General features: G+C 45.1%; 2 protein-coding genes across 9 annotated transcripts in view; one reads left to right on the top strand and one right to left on the bottom strand.

Moving 5' to 3' along the window:
- Positions 1 to 11,516, top strand: part of EFR3A (EFR3 homolog A) — an 89,655-nt gene extending 78,139 nt beyond the window's left edge. The window contains exons 20-25 of one of the 6 annotated variants that reach the window (XM_081012559.1): positions 210 to 298; positions 599 to 647; positions 897 to 1,000; positions 2,363 to 2,412; positions 5,203 to 5,297; positions 8,552 to 11,516. In XM_081012559.1, the coding sequence (XP_080868685.1) occupies positions 210 to 298; positions 599 to 647; positions 897 to 1,000; positions 2,363 to 2,412; positions 5,203 to 5,297; positions 8,552 to 8,553 (389 nt within the window). In that variant the 3' untranslated portion in view covers positions 8,554 to 11,516. Of the gene's footprint in view, positions 1 to 209; positions 299 to 598; positions 648 to 896; positions 1,001 to 2,362; positions 2,413 to 5,202; positions 5,337 to 5,437; positions 5,829 to 8,153 lie in introns of those variants that run through there. The other 5 variants (XM_081012554.1, XM_081012557.1, XM_081012558.1 and 2 more) reach the window with 5 other exon arrangements.
- Positions 11,517 to 13,699: 2,183 nt separating this feature from the next.
- Positions 13,700 to 19,417, bottom strand: part of OC90 (otoconin 90) — a 33,593-nt gene continuing 27,875 nt past the window's right edge. For all 3 annotated transcript variants that reach the window (XM_081012660.1, XM_081012662.1, XM_081012661.1), the window contains 4 exons: positions 19,173 to 19,265; positions 17,382 to 17,556; positions 16,794 to 16,900; positions 13,700 to 14,133 (listed from right to left, as the gene is read on the bottom strand). In XM_081012660.1, coding sequence (XP_080868786.1) covers positions 13,814 to 14,133; positions 16,794 to 16,900; positions 17,382 to 17,556; positions 19,173 to 19,265 — 695 coding nt within the window. In that variant the 3' untranslated portion in view covers positions 13,700 to 13,813. The remainder of the gene's footprint in view (positions 14,134 to 16,793; positions 16,901 to 17,381; positions 17,557 to 19,172; positions 19,266 to 19,417) is intronic.

The following is a 19,417-nucleotide window of genomic DNA, read 5'->3' as shown; positions in this document are numbered from 1 at the left end:
AGGCAAAAGCACTCAAAGAGAGTGTGAAGCAGGCAGGTGAGGGGTGTGGCCTGGAGACAAGAGGTGTGGCTGGACAGAGTCCTAAGGGCCAGACATAGGGTCCTGGGAGAGGCCACTGAAATTTGAATTGACTCGCTTCAGTTTGGGGCAAAGAAAACAGGAAAACACAATGATGTATTGACAAGACAGGCATTTCTCTTTTTGTTCAGATGAAGACAGGTTGTCCAGGAGGAAGAGTATTGTGGACACCTTGTCAATTCAGGTAGACATTCTGCCTGGCTGCAGCCTGGATGAAAAGGTATGTAACAGTTCCATTAAAGAAAAGATCGTGCATCTTTTCCCCCCTATAAACATTCTTCGGTGCTTTCAGTCTATCTATATACCACAAGTTGTGGTAGTCAGGATTGTGATTTTCATTTGCAGATCTACTGTTCTGCATGCAATTTTTAAAGTAAAAATGTCACCAGGAAAAGAAAACACACACACGAGTCGAAGGGCTGTTTTTCGGGTGGAAAAAATATTTGAAACACTTAAGATGAATTCTAGCTGACCCTTTACTGTGGTTGACACAGTACCCTAAATACTATTGTTTCTTTAGGCAAATAGCACTGAAGAAATCACCTTTGAGACCCTGAAGCAGGCAATAGGTAAGAAAGCTTTGCATTTCTGTATTCACTAGTAACAGTAATATGCTCCCATAATATGCTCCTTCAAGGGTGAATTATTTCACTTCACTCTTTGTTTAATACGCTGGCCCTAAATTGGGATGAGGATGAATAATATTCCTGATGTTTCCCTTTGCTTTGCTTTCTGGTTACTCTGTTGATGCTGTTAGCAGCTTAAAGTCATTGGTTTAAAGTTGGCTGGTTTCCCCCCCATCCCCATCTCTCCAAAAGACAACAATGGTCTTGAGGAACAAGAGAAAGAAAGGAGGCGACTTGTGATTGAAAAATTTCAGAAGGCTCCTTTTGAAGAAATTGCTGCACAGTGTGAAACCAAGGTAAGTACTCGGGCCATGATCCGCCTACTCGATCCTACTAAGGGCTTAAACAGATGCTGGACCTCATTAGCGACGAATGTCAGAGAGAAAGTGCTAAGGCTCTCCTGTTTCTGGACTAGAGATAGCCAACATGACACCCTCCAGATGCTAGGGACTGCAACTCCCATAATCCTCAACCATTCACCATGCTGGCTAGGGCTGATGGGAGTTGGAGTCCCAAACACCCCTCTATACTTTGATGCCTCATCCTTCACCATGCATACATGTACGCTTTGGCAGGCATCTTACAAAGGAATCTTCTAGGGCAGGCTTCCTCAACCTCGGCCCTCCAGATGTTTTGAGACTACAGTTCCCATCATCCCTGACCACTGGTCCTGCTAGCTAGGGATCAACGCAATTTACCTTCCCACCTATTTATCTACTTGCACTTTGACGGGCCTTCGAACTGCTAGGTGGGCAGGAGCTGGGACCGAACAACAGGAGTTCACCCCGTCGTGGGGATTCGAACCGCCGACCCGCGGATCGGCAAGCCCTAGGCTCTGTGGTTTAGACCACAGCACCACCCACGTCCCCTTGAGACTCCTTCGGGTAGTGATAAAGCGGGATATCAAATCCAAACTCTTCTTCTTCTTCCTGTGGGTCTCTCTGTGATGCTAAAAGGTTTGTGTGGAACCCCTCCCCTTTGAGAGACCCTAAAATTTGTCTTGTTTTAAAAAAAGCCTACCCCCATTTCGGCAAGTTAACCATTCTTGCTTTTGAGTGTCAGCAGCTTTGACTTGCAGCCTTTGAAGGGTTGACAACAGTTCAACGTGGCCCTTGACCCCCAAAATGGTTAGCCGCCCCTGTCCTAAGAGTTTGCCTTTACAATTTGTGGCTTACAGACACAGATTTTGGTGTGGGCAAGTTTCCTTGAAATGGTTATTCACCTAACTTTTTGCAAGGATATAATCCTGGATGTGTACCCCTCCCCCAGCACATCAGTTGTGTGAATCACTGGCAGTCCCTGGGAAAGGGACTGCACATCTGGGTGTGTCCCCAGTGTCAAGCATGCTGGTGCCACCACCTCAAGACAGTCATGTGTTCCCACAGGCTTTCTGGTCATGGAAGCCAAGTGCATAAGGAACTGCTCGTGCACAAGCTTCCATGCGATTGAACAATACCAGCTGTGTGGAAACCCACAACCACCATGTACAATCCCAGTAACTTCATGGTGCCCTAGATGCCCACAATGCCAGTGGGTTCTGATACAAGATCGGTGCTAGTATTGCTGGCTCTGTTTTTTCCAGACCAATTTGTCAGAAGGTTGCGGTGGTTACTCAGCAACCCCCCCTCCCTAAAATATCCAATCTGTTCTCCCTGCAGGCAAACTTGCTCCACGACAGGCTGACACAGATATTGGAACGGACCATTCGGTAAGAGTTCGTGGAAGTGGTTTTGCGTTTGTGAAGAATAGGCAAGGCTACCAGGTTGCTCCTGGTTTCCGAAAAATAACTTGTGTTTCTGCTTTATTTGGGGTGGGGGTGGGGGGAGATGTTGGCTGCACCCCCATCCATACTTCCTAGGGTCCCATTAACATCTGTAGCACTTCCTTCTAAGGCAGGGGTCGGCAACATTTTTTGAGGCCGGTCCGGTCCACTCCCTGGCAGACCTCTTGGTGGGCCAAAGTGTGTGCACCCACGCATGCGCTCATGCTATTTCCAGTGCTCTTCTGGGTCGAAAGAACACCAGAAATAGCGTATATGCACGCATACAGGCACTCCTCCGGGTGAGGAGCGCCCGTGCGCACATGCTATTTCCGGCGCACTTCCGACTCGGAAGTCGGTTCCCATGGTGAGGGGGGAGAAATGGCGCTGGGGAGGGGGAAAGCATGGAATCCCCACGCCAATCCACGGAATGGCCGTGGGCCTGTTCCAGGAAGCTCATGGGCCGGAACCAGCCCATGGGCCTTAGGTTGCTGACCTCTGTTCTAAGGGATTAGACCAGGTGTCAGCAAACCTTTTCAGCAGGGGGCCGGTCCACTGTCCCTCATACCTTGGGGGGCGGCGACTATATTTTGGAAGAAAAAAAATGAACGAATTCCTATGCCCCCCAAATAACCCAGAGATGCGTTTTAAATAAAAGCACATGTTCTACTCATGTCAAAACACCAGACAGGCCCCACAAAATAACCCAGAGATGCCTTTTAAATAAAAGGGCACCTTCTACTCATGTAAAAACGCATTGATTCCCAGACCGTCCGCGGGCCGGATTGAGAAGGTGAGTGGGCCGGATCCGGCCCCCGGGCCTTAGTTTGCCTACCCATGGATTAGACTGTTAGTAAGAGATACCAGTAGACCTAAACTGATTTTCTCAAAGAGCATCTCTGCCCTACAGAGTTAGATTGGTTTAGCAGACATTCCCTCTCATCAGGAAACCCTCATCTGGAAACTGCGGTTCTGTGAGGAGTGGTGGTGGTGGTAACAATCTCTATAATTGGCTTCATGGCACCTTTCCCACAGTATATTTCCTATGATTCTTCAGGGGAACCCAGAATAGTTTTCTCATTGGAATTCTACTCAAGATTGATCCAGAGTAGATTCCAGCGTATAGTTAGCAGAGTAACCACTTAAACACGTTGCAGGATTCCCGAAAAATAGACCAGAGGCAATTGTATTTCATCCAGCAGAGCTTTACTGCTACTGAAGGCAAATGAGCATAACAGTCACAAATCCAATACATTCAGGATTGGCGCCGTCCATAAGAAATCCAGTTGCAGCAGACTTAACTTAATTTATAATAAGTCTGAACCTTAACACTATCTATGTACAGAACACCACACCAGAAGGAAAAGAGATAGACAGAGAAAGTGAAACCCGGGCTCTTTCTGGCCTTACTTTTATAGTCAGCATGACCTTGACAGAAAGAGATAACAGAACCAGTTTAAACCAGCTGTATTCAGCTTCTCTGAAGGAATAACCCAAACATCTTGAAGCTTCTGCTTGTTTCTTTCACACAGAAAAGCTTCCAGAACCCTCTTGAGTTAATTAGAATAGGAAAGATCTATGCACATCAGATCAATACTTTCTGTACTAAGAAATGCAAACTGACAAGTTTAACTAGCATAAAGCAACCTGGGGCCAGGTTATCTAGGGTCAGCGGCGACTAGTGGACCCTGGACTTGGTGGGGCAACTAGGTGAATCCTAGGCTACCTGAAATTTTGCATCTCTGTATACAAACCTGTCTGGTTGCTAAGATCCAAAGGCCACCTTCTCTTGGCCCCATTGACATCAAAGACACAGTTAGTGGTGACACAAGGGGGGAGCTTTTTCTGCGACTGCTCCCATATTGTGGAATTCCCTCCCCAAAGAGGTCAGATCAGCTCCCTCTCTGCTATCCTTCCACCAGCAAGCTAAGAGTTTTCTATTCAGACAGGCCTTTGGATACTCAGTTGCTGCCCACTGGGCTGCTGTGGGGCAAACTAGATTGTAATGGCTGGTTCTAAAGATATTTCAATGTCTTTTAGCTATTGTTTGCGCTTATTACTTTTCATTTCGTGCTTTTCTTTTCTTCAAATGTTGTAAGTTGCCTTACCTTCCAATCTGGGGAAAAAGATGGGATATGAATAAATAAAATGGTTGCATAAGTGGGGCGACTGGACAATCAAAAGAACCCCAGACGACTGAAGCTTCCAAAGTATAATGTTATGGAAAGAACCAAAATATGTTGAAGGGGGTTTATGAGTAAGTCAGACATGCACTGTAAAGTTGAGTAGTCGTGTATACTTGAGCAGAGAGCCATTGAATATTGTAGTTGAGTGAACAGCAGAATGGAGATTAGGATTAAGTCAATTGCTATACCAGAAAGCTGTGGTTATGACACATGACTTAGCTGGACAGAATAGCTGTTGTTTAGGAATGCTTAAAGCATAAATATTGCTGTATCTTTCAAGCTCCTCGGCACTTTCTTCCCTTCCCAGGTGAGGTTAAAGTGGTGTCCATTTCAATGCTGAATTAATGCCTGTTAATTGATCTGGTAGGGTTGTCCAGGCAAACCCACGGGGGGTATTGGGTATCACCCCAATATTTCTCCCAGCAGTACCCCAGGCAGGAGACAACCTGAAATGAGTGCCTCATCGCAAACACTTAAAAGCAAGACAAATAAAATTGTGAGCGTGCAGCAAAGCCTAAAAACAATGCCTCTATTTGTTCTCCATCTTCCCCAGGCCTCCTCCGAGCCCTTCTGGAACGGTGGCGATTAACACTGGACACAACCATTACCAGTCCATCCCAGTCTACGAGATGAAGTTTCCTGATCTTTGTGTGTATTGAGTGTCCTCTGAATTCATCAAAAAGACAGGTTTTTGGCTTCTCAGAAAATTATTTTATCGAGTTTAATGTGGTGTCTGCCCAGAGCAGATTACATTATATTTTGAATATGTTTTTGTTTTGTTTTTATAGGTGAATTCTCCAACACTTCTGCTGTGTCCCAGTAATAGTGAATTAGTGATAGATCTATACCGGACTTTCCACACGATTAGTTACTTTATTAGTAGTTCTGTGATGTTTCCTCCAGTGTTAACTGCACTATTGCTAGCTGGAGGGGCACTCATGCGCTATTGTGCAATATGAACAGGACAACAGAAAGGAAGAGAACATTTGTGGCACAAAATGTTGCAGGATTTCAGCAGGGAAGCCGTGGGACATGCACCGATTGGAAACAAAGCAGTATTTCCACCCAAAACAGGCACAAACAGTATTGAAAGCAAGATTGCTTATGAGCACAAATCTTCATAATGAAAAAGACTTCTGGAGGGGTCCTTATTCATCTCCACTGAATTCAAGACATCTTTTTTAAAAAAAAAAAAAAAATACTATTTGGAAGGGAAACCTTTTTTTCGTCCCGCCCCCTCCGATTTGTTTATTATATCTTAGCATTTTTTAATTTTAGACTACAGTTTGCAAGTGTAGTTTTGGATGGGCTCTTTTCTTTTTTTTAACCATGAGTTTTTGTAACCTGTTTTAACATATGTGTTTTTGGCAACACTGATATATTTACAGCACTGGGTAGCTATTTATTTGCATAGAATTTACAGCTCCCAGGGAGGAACTATGAGAGTTATAAACAGGCTTGAAATACATTTAAAGTTGTTGTGATAAAGAAGATAATCCATGCATGGAGAGGAAGTTATGCACACACAGTGGTCTGGTTTGCATGCTAAGCCCAAACCATTGCTTTGCACAAACGTGTTACATCCCAGAGACAATATTGCAGCTGTATCACACCTCCCTAGTCATTTTACTTCTGCACTGCATGGAGCTAAGCTATGGTTTGGCTTAACACATGGTCAAAACCCAGGCTGGAGACAAGCCACAAGCTAGAATGAAGGTTTGGCTTACAACCTTCAGTTTGTCTGGAGAAAGCTAAGCCTGGGTTCAGACAAAATGCGTAGCCAAACCGTGCCTTAGCTCAGGCATAGGCAAACTCGGCCCTCCAGATGTTTTGGAACTACAACTCCCATCATCCCTAGCTAACAGGGCCAGTGGTCAGGGATGATGGGAGTTGTAGTCGCAAAACATCTGGAGGGCTGAGTTTGCCTATGCCTGCATTAGCTAGCAGCAGCAAAACAACCAGTTGGTGTGAAGCGATTGCAATATCCTTTCTGGAAGCCTGGCCACTAGAATCCCAGCCCAGGAACTGGAGTTGCATACGAGTAGCATTTATTGCTACCAGTTATCTGTTGGTGGAGTCTGGGATTCACCCCACCCCAAGCGATTGGCAGCAACTTGACTTGCACATTTCTTCTTAGATTGGACTTTCAGCCTGGGAAAACTCACGCATGGTTCCCTCTGTCACATGTGTGATTTGTCCTGTTGGATCAGCACCCTGGTGCAGACCGTAAAAGTTTGTATTCCTTTCAGTGGCAGTGCTCCATTTGGGACGCGGGTGGCGCTGTGGTCTAAACCACTGAGCCTCTTGGGCTTGCTGATCAGAAGGTCGGCGGTTCAAATCTCCACGATGGAGTGAGCTCCCATTGCTCTGTAGCAGCTCCTGCCAACCTAGCAGTTTGAAAGCACACCAGTGCAAGTAGATAAATAGGTACTGCTGTGGCGGGAAGATAAATGGTGTTTCTGTGCGCTCTGGTTTCCGTCAAGGGGCTCCATTGTGCCAGAAGCGGTATAGTCATGCTGGCCACATGAATCGGAAAGCTCCATATAATGTTTTGGAGCCTTAAACACCTGTTATTATAGAGTATTGGAATGTGCTGTGCATCCTGCCAAAGGCTATAATGTGGAGACCCTTGCATGCATGAGGCTCCCAATGCTGACTGTCCCATATGGGGCACTCCCTTCCACCCACTGCTGGCAGTTGGAGGATTTGCCCCATGTTTGTGGGGCTGCATCACCAGCCCACGGTCAGGGCGTCTTGCTTGAAAGGCAAGAAGCTTTCTGTTGGGGTCTCTGGAATTGCACTATCCCCCCTCCCCTTCTAAAGGAATATAATTTCTTACAGATTGTGGTTTTGAAATGCAGAGTATTTTGTTAATGAGAACTTAGGAGCAATTAAAGGGAAAGAAAGTTATATATTTGATATGGCAAGGGATATGGTAAAGGCATTTTAAAGAGGATAAGTATTTCATAATGTGCCGAACTGTGAAATGGGTGTGAAGTATTTCTGTGTGTGTGTGTGTTTAGCAAACCTTTGTAGTTGACGAAACTTGTATATCTTTAGAATGTTGTTGTCCAGCAATAGCATACAGTGGTACCTCTAGTTGTGGTCACGATCCGTTCTGGGGTGCCGTTTGCACCCTGAGAAGTCCGCAACTAGAGCGGCGCTTCTGTGCATGCACAAAGCGCACAGAATGCTTCTGCACGCACACGTGCGGCGAAATCTGGAAGTAAACACTTCCAGGTTTTCTGTGTTCGCAAGCAGAAAAGACACAACATGAACCTAATGCAACATAAGGTATGACTGTATTCTATAGCCCTCTTAATTTGTATGTGCTTTACTGGATTTAATGGTTAAGTTAAATTTCATCGGCCCATGTGTTTGGTGTCAACACATTGCCTGTGCAAGGTTAGAGTGTAATATTCTGTTAAAGCTGAACTGCAAAATGTTGTGTAAAGAATGTGATAATAATCAGCAGGGCTGTTGCCCTTCCCTGTTGTTCTGTAGATAACATGGAGTGTTGTGCCAAAGATTTCTCCTGCTTCCCCCCTCTCCCCAACCATTCTCCATCAATTTATGAGAAAAGAAACAGTGTTCAGAAAACAGAAGGGATAAAAATTTCTGCGAAATTCTCGTGGGCCAGGAACACTTGTTGCACTTACCTGACTTGCGAGGTGGCCAAGGAGTGTGTATGAATGTCCTGCCTTTCATTCTACACAGCATCTCTCCAATGGTCTGCACTATGCAGTCTTCCTGGGTGCCTGTGTTTCAGAAAAAAGCTCCATGACACCTCAGCCAGACCCTTCTGTAAGCACAAAGGAGCTATCTACTGTCTGCACCTAGCAGCTGGTCATTGCCATTGTCTTTTAAGTAAAGCCTTCCCTTTTATACTTCTAGGCTTACAGGACTTCCCACACTGCACTGGAATTTTAAAATAAACCAGCATGGAAAGACTCTTTTTTTAAAAAAAGACAGGAAAGAGGAAGAACTTCCCTTAAGAACGAAATTGGCACGCGCAGCAGTCTCAAGGGTTTGGTGGTCACAAACACATACTCTGGCTTTTTCCAATCTTCAGATAAAGTCCAGGGGAAGATGCCACAGGCCTTTTTCAGATCAAGAAACTAGGGGGGGCTATGGAGTGCTGCAGAAATGTTTAATGGAGATAAAAACACACAGCCGTGGCCTCCTCACCACAAGAAAGTAAGCTCAGTCCTGCACCCACCAGATTCTGAAAAGTCTCTTTTTTCAGGGTAAGAAATCTTCTGAGGAATTGTAGTGTGAATGCCACACACCACTTTTCATGCAAGTTTTCGGTTCCTGGCCTGTATACGTCAAGACTAATAGGTCAGCAAATTTAATCAACTTTGCATTCGTCTCAGTTGTTTTTTAAAATTTTCTTTAGAAATGGTAGGAGATCCATGTGTTGGAATAAAATGAAGATACAGCATTAGGCCCTGTTCGTTTTTCAGGTTAGCTGCTGATTTAACCACTAGGACTACTCTTCCCCAAACTCTCAAAAAATGGGAAGTTTTCATAATGAAGTCTTCTGTTTGGCTAAAGAACGGGGCATCAGTGCTTTAAATAATAATTGTTTTAAGAAATTATGGACCCTGTAATCCAGGGGTGACTAACCTTTGGCCCTCCAGATGTTGTTAGCCTACAGTTCCCATTGTCTCTGACAGTTGGCCTTGCAGGTAGAGGTTGACTGGAGTCTAGCAACATCTGGAGAACCCACAGGTTCCACCCCTGCTGTGAGCATGTTAAGCCAGTTCTAATGGGCTACAGACTTTGCTTTTATATGCATTGCCCCGGCAGGATTTTGACCCTTCCGGGTAGTGGCGCCCATCCTGTGGAACGCCCTCCCATCAGATGTCAAGGAAATAAACTAGTTGACTTTTAGAAGGTATTCGAAAGCAGCTCTATATAGGGAAAGTTTTAATATTTCATGTTTTATTGTGTTTTTAATCTTTTTGGAGGGAGCTGCCTAGAATGGGCAACCCAGTCAGATGGGTGGCATATAAATAATAAAATTATTATTATTAAATTATTATTCTATTCCTACAGCAGCCCCCATTTTTACACCAAGAGAGAGCTATTCCGGGTGGTTAGGAGATTGCCTGGTGCCAAATCTAATGCAACATGAGGACCCCCAATCAGGAAACTCCCTAGTTTGTTGATTCACAAACTGTATTAAGGTTGTCATACAGCTCCTTTGATCTGTGATCCCTTGTATGAGGAAAATACTTTGCGTGTGCAAGATAAAGTTGTTGTGCATATGCAAGTTGCATGCCCTCCCAACATTTCTCCAATGAAAATAGGGGCGCCCATTCCTTCATGATAATTGTAATATTTATACCCCCCACATCATACTGGGTTGCCCCAGCCACTCTGGGCGGCTTTCGACATATATAAAAACAGTGGTACCTCGGGTTACATACGCTTCAGGTTACAGACTCCGCTAACCCAGAAATAGTACCTCAGGTTAAGAACTTTGCTTCAGGATGAGAAGAGAAATCATACTCTGGCAGTGCGGCGGCAGCATGAGGCCCCATTAGCTAAAGTGGTGCTTCAGGTTAAGAACAGTTTCAGGTTAAGAATGGACCTCCAGAACAAATTAAGTACTTAACCCGAGGTACCACTGTACATAATAAAACATTAAACATTAAAAATACTTCCCTGTACAGGATTGCCTTCAGGCGGCTCGGGGGTCAGATAACTCCGTACCCTCCAACATTTCTCCAATTAGGGATGTCCGAAGGAAAAGTGAAAAGTAAGGGACTCTGGTGGCGCTGTGGTCTAAACCACAGAGCCTAGGACTTGCCGATCAGAAGGTTGGCGGTTCAAATCCCTGTGACGGGGTGAGTGCCCGTTACTCGGTCCCTGCTCCTGCCAACCTAGCACTTTGAAAGCACGTCAAAAGTGCAAGTAGATAAATAGGTACCACTCCGGCGGGAAGGTAAACAGCGTTTCTGTGTGCTGCTCTGGTTTGCCAGAAGCGGCTTAGTCATGCTGGCCACATGACCTGGAAGCTGTACACAGGCTCCCTCGGCCAGTAAAGCGAGATGAGCGCCGCAACCCCAGAGTCGGCCACGACTGGACCTAATGGTCAGGGGTCCCTTTACCCTTTACCTTTGAGGAAAAGTGGGATGTTCCGGGATCAAACCAGAAACCAGGACAGCTTCTATGAATCAGGGACGTCCCTCTGAAAATTGGGGCACTTGGAGGGCCTGATGTTGTTGAGTGAAAGAAAAGACATCGCAGATGTGGCTTCTGCAGAACAATTATTCCATGGCTGTTCTCTATACAGTGGTACCTCGGGTTACAGACGCTTCAGGTTACAGACTCCGCTAACACAGAAATAGTACCTCGGGTTAAGAACTTTGCTTCAGGATGAGAACAGAAATCATGAAGTGGCGGTGCAGCGGCAGCAGGAGGCCCCATTAGCTAAAGTGGTGCTTCAGGTTAAGAACAGTTTCAGGTTAAGAACGGACCTCCGGAATGAATTAAGTACTTCACTCGAGGTACCACTGTATGTGCAACCCATCAGAGCCATTTCCCAATGCTGTGCCCCTTTGAAGCTTGTGGGATTGGTACAAGAGACTCCTCGCACATCTTCCATGTTCTTCATTGGGGCTGGAGCAGGAGAATGCCCGGGTTGCTTGTGCCCATAGCTTTCCCCCCACAAAACTTAAAATCAGAGTGAAGCAGCATCCCCCCCCCCCGAACCACACCTTGAGCCCTACAGATGTGATTTCTTTTTTGCTTCAGTGGTGCGTGTGAACGAAGCACCTCCAAAGTGTCTAAAAAACTTCCCTTTGCTTGCACACTTCCAGTATTGCATTGTATGTAATAAATATTTTCTAAATGTTTTTTTAAAAAAGACTTGTAGCCGCCAATGGTTTTTGTGCACCAGGACCTAGCATTCATAGTTGAGTTAATTCTGACTTTCTTATTCTTCTTGGTATCCATCACTTTATCCAACAAACACAAACCCCTGTGTGGGAAATGTCACCTGGTACAGATCTCTACAGACCAGTTGGAATTCATGTGTGGACGCTAAAGCCCCTTTCCTGGGATCCACATAGTCCAGCTCTTTGTTTTCATTTCTTTCTCTAGCTTCCTAACTCTCTGGAGGAAAACACTGCTAAAACTAAAAAACGCAGATTCACACACTTCAGATTTGAAAACTGTCCAGAGTGAAAATATGGCTAGTTTATTCCTTTCATTGCTCATATTTCCCTGACTTTTACCTAATGAAAAGCTTTTGTGAAATGTAGAACACACTTTCTGTAATCTATATTTAAGCAAATAAAGGGGAAAGTGGAAAATAAGCCACATTGTTTGCACTTGCCTTCCTGAAATTACATGTTATATTATGGTTGCCTTAGGCTTTTAATGGCCTCGTGATGTGCTGAGCCAAGGATGGGGAAATCTCTGGTCCGTGGGCCAAATTTGGCCTGCCAGTCTGTTTTAATGAAACTGCCCCCTGCTGCCCCACACCCAGTCATATGTGACTATTTTGGATTATTTTACAGGGTTTTTCCTCATTAAAAATAACAACAGGACTCCCACTTGTCTTTCTCATGATTAAAGTAACTTCCCTTCCAAATTTAATATTTGTCTCATTACAGGTAACCATATCTGTAGGTTTTCGCTGTGGGGCAAAGAGCTTAGGGAGGGAGAGGGTGGGCATGGGGTCCTGATTTAAATTGCTTTCCCCTTCACAACTGTTTATAATGTTAAAATCCGCAGGAAATCCAGAGAACATAACTACATATCTTCTGCACTGTATACTGGTGTACCTTGATGCAGGATATCATTTTGGTTTCCTGTCTCATCAGAAGTAAATCTCATTGAATCAGTGAGGCTTACTCCTAAGTAATTGGGGTCAATCTTCTTTGTCTTGTGAATTTTAAATGTCAAAGAAATGCATCACCCATTATTTTTATCTCATGGGCAGAAGTGATCTCTCCTGTGGGTTTTATCTAGGCTCCTCTGCTAAAGTCGCAGCCTCTTTGTCAAAGTCGAAAGAACCATCTGGATTTGGCTGCCCAATTTTGGCCACTCTAATTTTGAATTTTAAAACTAAAATTAAATTTAAAATCCCAGTTCTCCTCCCCCCCCCCATCCCACTCCAGTTTTCTTGATTTTTAACTAAACCATCCCTTCTTGGTGCCTGAGTGAGGTAAAACAAGATAGAATGACAACTTTATACTGAATTGTGAAATCAAAGTAGTGAGTTATGTCAAATGAACTGTGTGTGGTTTGGGAGCTGCACGGTCAGGGAAAAAACAATGCTGTCCAGGGTTGTAAAGACTGTGGAGAGAATAATTGGGTGCACTCTTCCCACCTTGGATCAAATCTATGCTTCCAGGTGTCATAAGAAAGCTGCAGAGATAGTACAGGATAGTGCGCACCCCGGAAATGATCTCTTTCAGCTTCTGCCTTCTGGAAGAAGGTACTGGGTTATAAAGACGAGGACTAGCCGCCTGAGAAACAGTTTCTATCCAAATGCGATTTTGGTTTTAAACGCAGTGTAAGGTAGTCTCTATGGGAGTATATTGTATTTAATTATGGGGTATCAGAGTTTTTAGGGGGTTAACCAGGCTGGGATAGCAGGCTTGTTGGTTTTTGAATGTCTGGTGTAGATTTTTTAAATTTCATTGTTCTGTATGGGACAATGACAATAAAGATTATCGTATCATTATCGTATCGTAACATTGCTTACCTGAGAGTAAGCCCCACTGAAACCAATGGGACTTACTTCTGAATATACATGGTTAGATTTTCAGCCATAGCTGGACACTTTATTAAATTTGTCTTTAAGGTGTCACAAGCTTTTTGGGGGGTCATTGTTGCTGCAAAAGACTTTCAGGGCCACCCCTCTAAAAATTCTTTAGCTTTGAAAAGGATCATGCAGGGAAGGCTACTGATTTGTAAATATAGTGTGACTCAGCAGCACAGATTATGACAAAATGATGACAACAAACAATATAATGGAGCCATAGCAAACAGCAGGAGGGATAGCAATGTATCCGGCAGGAGCCGAGCAGCAGAGGAACGAAACCAGCTCACTTTAATGTCACATAAAGAGCAGAACAGACAGTACTAACTTCATACATTCCCTACTCCTGATAGCTTCCTAACTGGTGCAAGAGAAACGCCGGTTATCTTCTTTGCAGCCGTACAGCTCTGGAGATTCCCCGGGCCAGGCGTGCTGACCTCTTCCCTCTTCCCAAAAGGCTCCCCGCCGGATCGGTCTCCTCACTGCTCCTCTCTTCCTCGCTGGAGGCCCTGGAGCTGATCCCAGTGCCACTCAGGGGTCTTTCATGCCCGCCCCTGCGGCAGAACAATTTAACCTCTGGCTCCGGACAGGCTTGTCTGTTTGGAGACCCCATGCTTTCGTTGAAATAGGCAGCCGCCATACACTCAGCCGCTGCCTTGTCGCAGGAACACTGAAGCTTTTCGCACATCGTCCATCCGATACCTAAGAAATAGATGGTTCGTGTTTGTTTGTCAAAACTGGACTAGATAACAATCAGGGCCAGCCCTACCATGAGGCAAAGTGGGGCAGCTGCCTCAAACAAATCAGGAGGCAGCAGAGGCAGCTCCTATGGCTGTCCCTTTTGAGTTCCCCATCCTAGGTTTCTTGTAATAATAATGATAATAATGATGATGTGATAATTATTATTATTATTATTATTATTATTATTATTATTATTATTATCATTTATACCCTGCCCTCCCCAGCCAGAGCCTTTCCCTTTTGTTGTGAGGAATCCTATTTGGAATAAGGGAATTTCCCTTAAAAAAGAGGAAAATTGGCAGCTGTGCTCAGGGTGGCCAACACCAATAAAATTACAGTAAAAACATAATGGGAGGGCAATTTAAAATACAGGTTAAATTGCAATTTAAAATGCAGCCTCATTTTAAAAGTAGCCCATAGATCAAAACCATAAGGGGAGGGAAACATAAGGGTCAGACTGAGTCCAAACCAAAGGCCAGGTGGAACAGCTCTGTCTTGCAGGACCTGTGGAAAGATGTCAAGTCCCGCAGGGCCCTTGTCTCTTGTGACAGAGCGTTCCACCAAGTCGGGGCCAGTACTGAAAAGGCCCTGGTCCTAGTTGCAACCAATCTAACCATCTTGCGACCTGGGACCTCTAAGATGTTGTCATTTGTGGACCTTAAGGTCCTCCGCGGGTCATACCAGGAGAGGCGGTCCTGTTGTTGACATGCTTCTACCCTTACTAGCCTGTCCTGGGCCTGTAGGTCAGCTGAAGGGGGTTTTCCCCTTCCCACCAGCAATGGTTGTACATTGGGTGGGAATCTGTGGGGGTTTCAAAGCAGTCACCCCCCCCCAAACTATGGAATTCCCTTTCCTTGGAGGAATGTATGGAGATCTCTGCTCTAGATCAAACAATGTTACATTGAAAATGCGGTATTGCTACATTGATTTTATGCCATTTTATTTGCTCATTCATTTATGCCAATTTAAGTGGTTTTAATGACTGCATTAGAAACTTCTTTGTTGGAGAAAAAAAAAAGTATGTAAATGTTGGAAATACATCTCCCCCCCCTTTGGCTAAAGGTGTGATGGGGAATATGCAAGCCTCCAGATGTTGTTGGACTGTAATTCATATCATCCCTGACCATTGGTCATGTTGTCTGGGACTGATGGGAGCTGGAGTGCCCATAACATTTGGAGTTCGACCTTGTTGCTGTTAAGAGGACAGAACTGTATGTGCAAGATAGTATGCCCTGGATCCCAGGGAGAGCTTCTCTCATCACTGGCCTTGAAACAACATTCAGCTAGGCTGGCTGAGTTTGGTATTTGGAGCGGAGACAATGTCATATTGTCCTCTGCCTCGGGCAGCTAAATGTCATGAGCCAGTAAAATTAGGATTGCTTGAAGACTTTTGAAAGATCTGGCTGGGTTTCCCCAGCCACTCTGGGCAGCTCCCAACAGAATATTAAAAATGCGACAAAACATCAAACATTTAAAAACTCCCTTAAACAGGGCTGCCTTCAGATATCTTCTAAAAGTCAGATAGTTGGGAGGGCGTTCCACGGGGCGGGCGTTCCACGGGGCGGGTGCCACTACCGAGAAGGCCCTCTGCCTGGTTCCCTGTAACCTCACTTCTCGCAGGGAGGGAACCGCCAGAAGGCCCTTGGCGCTGGACCTCAGTGTCCCGGCAGAACGATGGAGGTGGAAACGCTCCTTCAGGTATACTGTACCAATACCGTTTAGGGCTTTAAAGGTCAGCACCAACACTTTGAATTGTGCTTGGAAACATTGGGAGCCAATGTAGGTCTTTTCAGAACCGGTGTTATATGGTCTCGGTGGCTACTCCCAGTCACCAGTCTAGCGGCTGAATTCTGGATTAATTGTAGTTTCCTGGTTACCTTCAAAGGTAGCCCCACGTAGAGCGCATTGCAGTAGTCTAAGCGGGAGATAACTAGAGCATGCACCACTCTGGTGAGACAGTCTGCAGGCAGGTAGAAACTCTGGCCCTATGCAGATGATGTTCCCATTTGAGCATTCTTACACATAGTGGGAAGGGACGTGGGTGGCGCTGTGGGTTAAACCACAGAGCCCAGGACTTGCTGATAAGAAGGTCAGCGGTTCAAATCCCCGCGATGGGGTGAGCTCCCATTACTCGGTCCCTGCTCCTGCCAACCTAGCAGTTCAAAAACACATCAAAGTGCAAGTACATAAATAGGTATTGCTCTGGCGGGAAGGTAAACAGCATTTCTGTGCGCTGCTCTGGTTCTCCAGAAGCGGCTTAGTCATGCTGGCCACATGACCCGGAAGCTGTATGCCAGCTCCCTCAGCCAATAAAGCGAGATGAGCACCGCAACCCCAGAGTCAGTCATGACTGGACCTAATGGTCAGGGGTCCCTTTACCTTTACCTTACACATAGTGGGTAAAAAACACTATCATTAGAACATAAGAATAGCCAGTGGCCCATCTGGTCCAGCATTCTGTTCTCACAAGTGGCCAACCCAACAGCCATGGGAAGCCTGTAAACAGGACCTGAGCACAACATCACTCTCTCCTTCTGAGTTCTCCAGCAACTGGTACTGATGTTTATGTTTTCTTTTATTGTAACAGTGAAGAAGGGAATCATCTTTCATCCCAAACTTACACTTTGGCGTGCGATCAAAGCACACAACCTCAGACCGTGAATTTCTTTCTGGACGGCATCCAAGTTTCTTGACTTGCTCCAGGCAGCAGTGATGAGAGAAGCAGCACCTGTAGTTACGCAAAAAGTGCCAAAGTGTTAAGTCTCTTCTGCAGAACTGCATTCTTTGTATTGCTTTGAATGTCTGGATCCCTTAGAAATTTGTCAGTGTTTTTCTAGGTCACTTTTGTCAAACGCCTTGGAATTATCCAAAAATTGGCTGTTGGTCATGACAACGGATGGTTGTGGAACCATCAGAAACAGAAACAGTGGTTTATTACTCAAAGCACTACATTTCCCAGCACCCTTAACAAGCTATAATTCCCAGGATTCTTTCTCCAAAGTTGTGTGCTTTGAATGTTTGAGACTCTGGACTCAGCTATACAGCTGCAAATATAATGTTTTAAGTGTTTTTAAGTGCATTATACAAATGCAACACTAGATGGCGAGGGTGTGCTTATGGCAAATTCAATACATTTTAAAAACTTTTTTAAAAGCATTTTCACATTTAAAGCATTTTCTTTTGTGTCAAAAGTGTTTGCCAGGAACAACCTGTCCAGTTCATCCGTTGGGTGGCCTCGTCCTTCCTGCCCACAGTAACATCCATATAACTCGAAGTCCTCCGGGCATCGGTCGGTTAAGCAGTACAGCATCTCCCCCAACTGTGGGAGCACTCGCTTGACTCTTCCGTTGTCTCTCAGTTGCAGAAATGTAAACCGGTCACAAACTATAGAAAGAAGTAGAAATCTGAGTCATATAATTGGATTCTATCTTTGGACACCTTCTTGTTGTTGTGGTCCTTCCAAGCACTCTTTATGGGTACGCAGAAAATAGGTTCGGCTCTCCTTGTGATTTGTAGGAAACTGACCCCCTATGACAAAATGACAAACCTAGCAAAGCAATGACAAACCTAGCAAAGCAATGACAAACCTAGACAGCATCTTAAAAAGCAGAGACATCACCTTGCCAACAAAGGTCCGTATAGTTAAAGCTATGGTTTTCCCAGTAGTGATGTATGGAAGTGAGAGCTGGACCATAAAGAAGGCTGATCGCCAAAGAATTGATGCTTTTGAATTATGGTGCTGGAGGAGACTCTTGAGAGTCCCATGGACTGCAAGAAGATCAAACCGATCCATTCTTAAGGAAATCAGCCCTGAGTGCTCACTGGAAGGACAGATCGTGAAGCTGAGGCTCCAAGACTTTGGCCACCTCATGAGAAGAGAAGACTCCCTGGAAAAGACCCTGTTGGGAAAGATTGAGGGCACAAAGAGAAGGGACGACAGAGGACGAGATGGTAGGACAGTGTTCTCGAAGCTACTAGCATGAGTTTGACCAAACTGCGGGAGGCAGTGGAAGACAGGAGTGCCTGGCGTGCCCTGGTCCATGGAGTCATGAAGAGTCGGACATGCCTAAACGACTAAACAACAACGACCCCCTATCAGGTTTGGAGGAATTGGCTTCCTCCCCCCATGGCAATAGATAAGACGATCAAAGAAAGGAACGTCTTACCAGTTGGAAACTTTAATAATCACAGCAAGAGAACAAAGAATAGATCTCCTAGAAATGGCGGTACTCCCAATTAAGGATTACACTCCCTTCCATCCCTGTTAATCTACGTCACTACTACATTTTGTAATCTGAGTTTGAAACCTCTGTGCTTTCTGTTTTGAGACTTTCTGAGCTCTTCTCGACTTTGGAGAGATCGGAGGAATGCTGTCCAACGACTGTGAATCTGTTAACTCTCTTTCTCCCAGTGTTCCTTCTCCTAGCTGTTCCCCATCCAGTATTTCCCAGCTTCTGCCTTCTGAACTATGACCCTCTGCAAACCACTGTTCCAAATCTATACTGTCCTCCTGCTCCTGGGAAGAGTCAGGATCCGGATCAGGAGTAGGGGGAGGTTCCCACCATTCCTTCTCAGTCCAGCCCTCCTCAGCACGGTCCCTGACCCCCCCCAACTGTCTGATCATAGAATCATAGAACTGTAGGAAGGGACCACAAGGGTCATCTAGTCCAACCCCCTGCAATGCAGGAATTTTTGCCCCATGTGGGGCTCGAACCCATGATCCAGAGATTAGGAGTCCCATGCTCTACCGGTTGAGCTATGTTGCAGCTTCATAACTGCAACAACTAAAAAGATCCCCACCCCTCCCCACCTGCTTTAAATTAGGATGCTGAAAAGGGATGTTAGGAGGAAAACCAGGAGTGGATTTCTAGTGCAAAAGGCTTTGTGAGGTCAGTTCTGATACTAGTCGCAAATTCCTGAGCTGAGCAGACACACCCTGATCTTTAATTTTTAGTGGGTGGGTGAGATCCTGTGAAGGAGCAAGATCATCCCCTTCTCACCTTCTCCAAAGGTTTCATCAGGATCTGGCGTCTCTTCTGGAGATATTGTAGAAAAGGTTCTACCTTCTTCTTCAGCTATCTTGAAATGATTCCCTGTAGATCAGATAAAATGAGGTTTTTTGTTTTGCTTTTAGGACCACAAGCTGTAAATAAACCTAACTGGGTTTAAAAAAAAACCCCACAAAATGACACAAAGAATCTCCAGGCTCTCTTAAAACGAACAATTTATTGTGATATAAACTTGC

The sequence above is a fragment of the Podarcis pityusensis genome (assembly GCF_964106645.2).
Source record: "Podarcis pityusensis genome assembly, chromosome: 7".
NCBI classification, from domain to species: domain Eukaryota; kingdom Metazoa; phylum Chordata; class Lepidosauria; order Squamata; family Lacertidae; genus Podarcis; species Podarcis pityusensis.
Note: the sequence above shows the minus strand (reverse complement) of the source record. Positions and strands in the feature narration are given on the sequence as shown.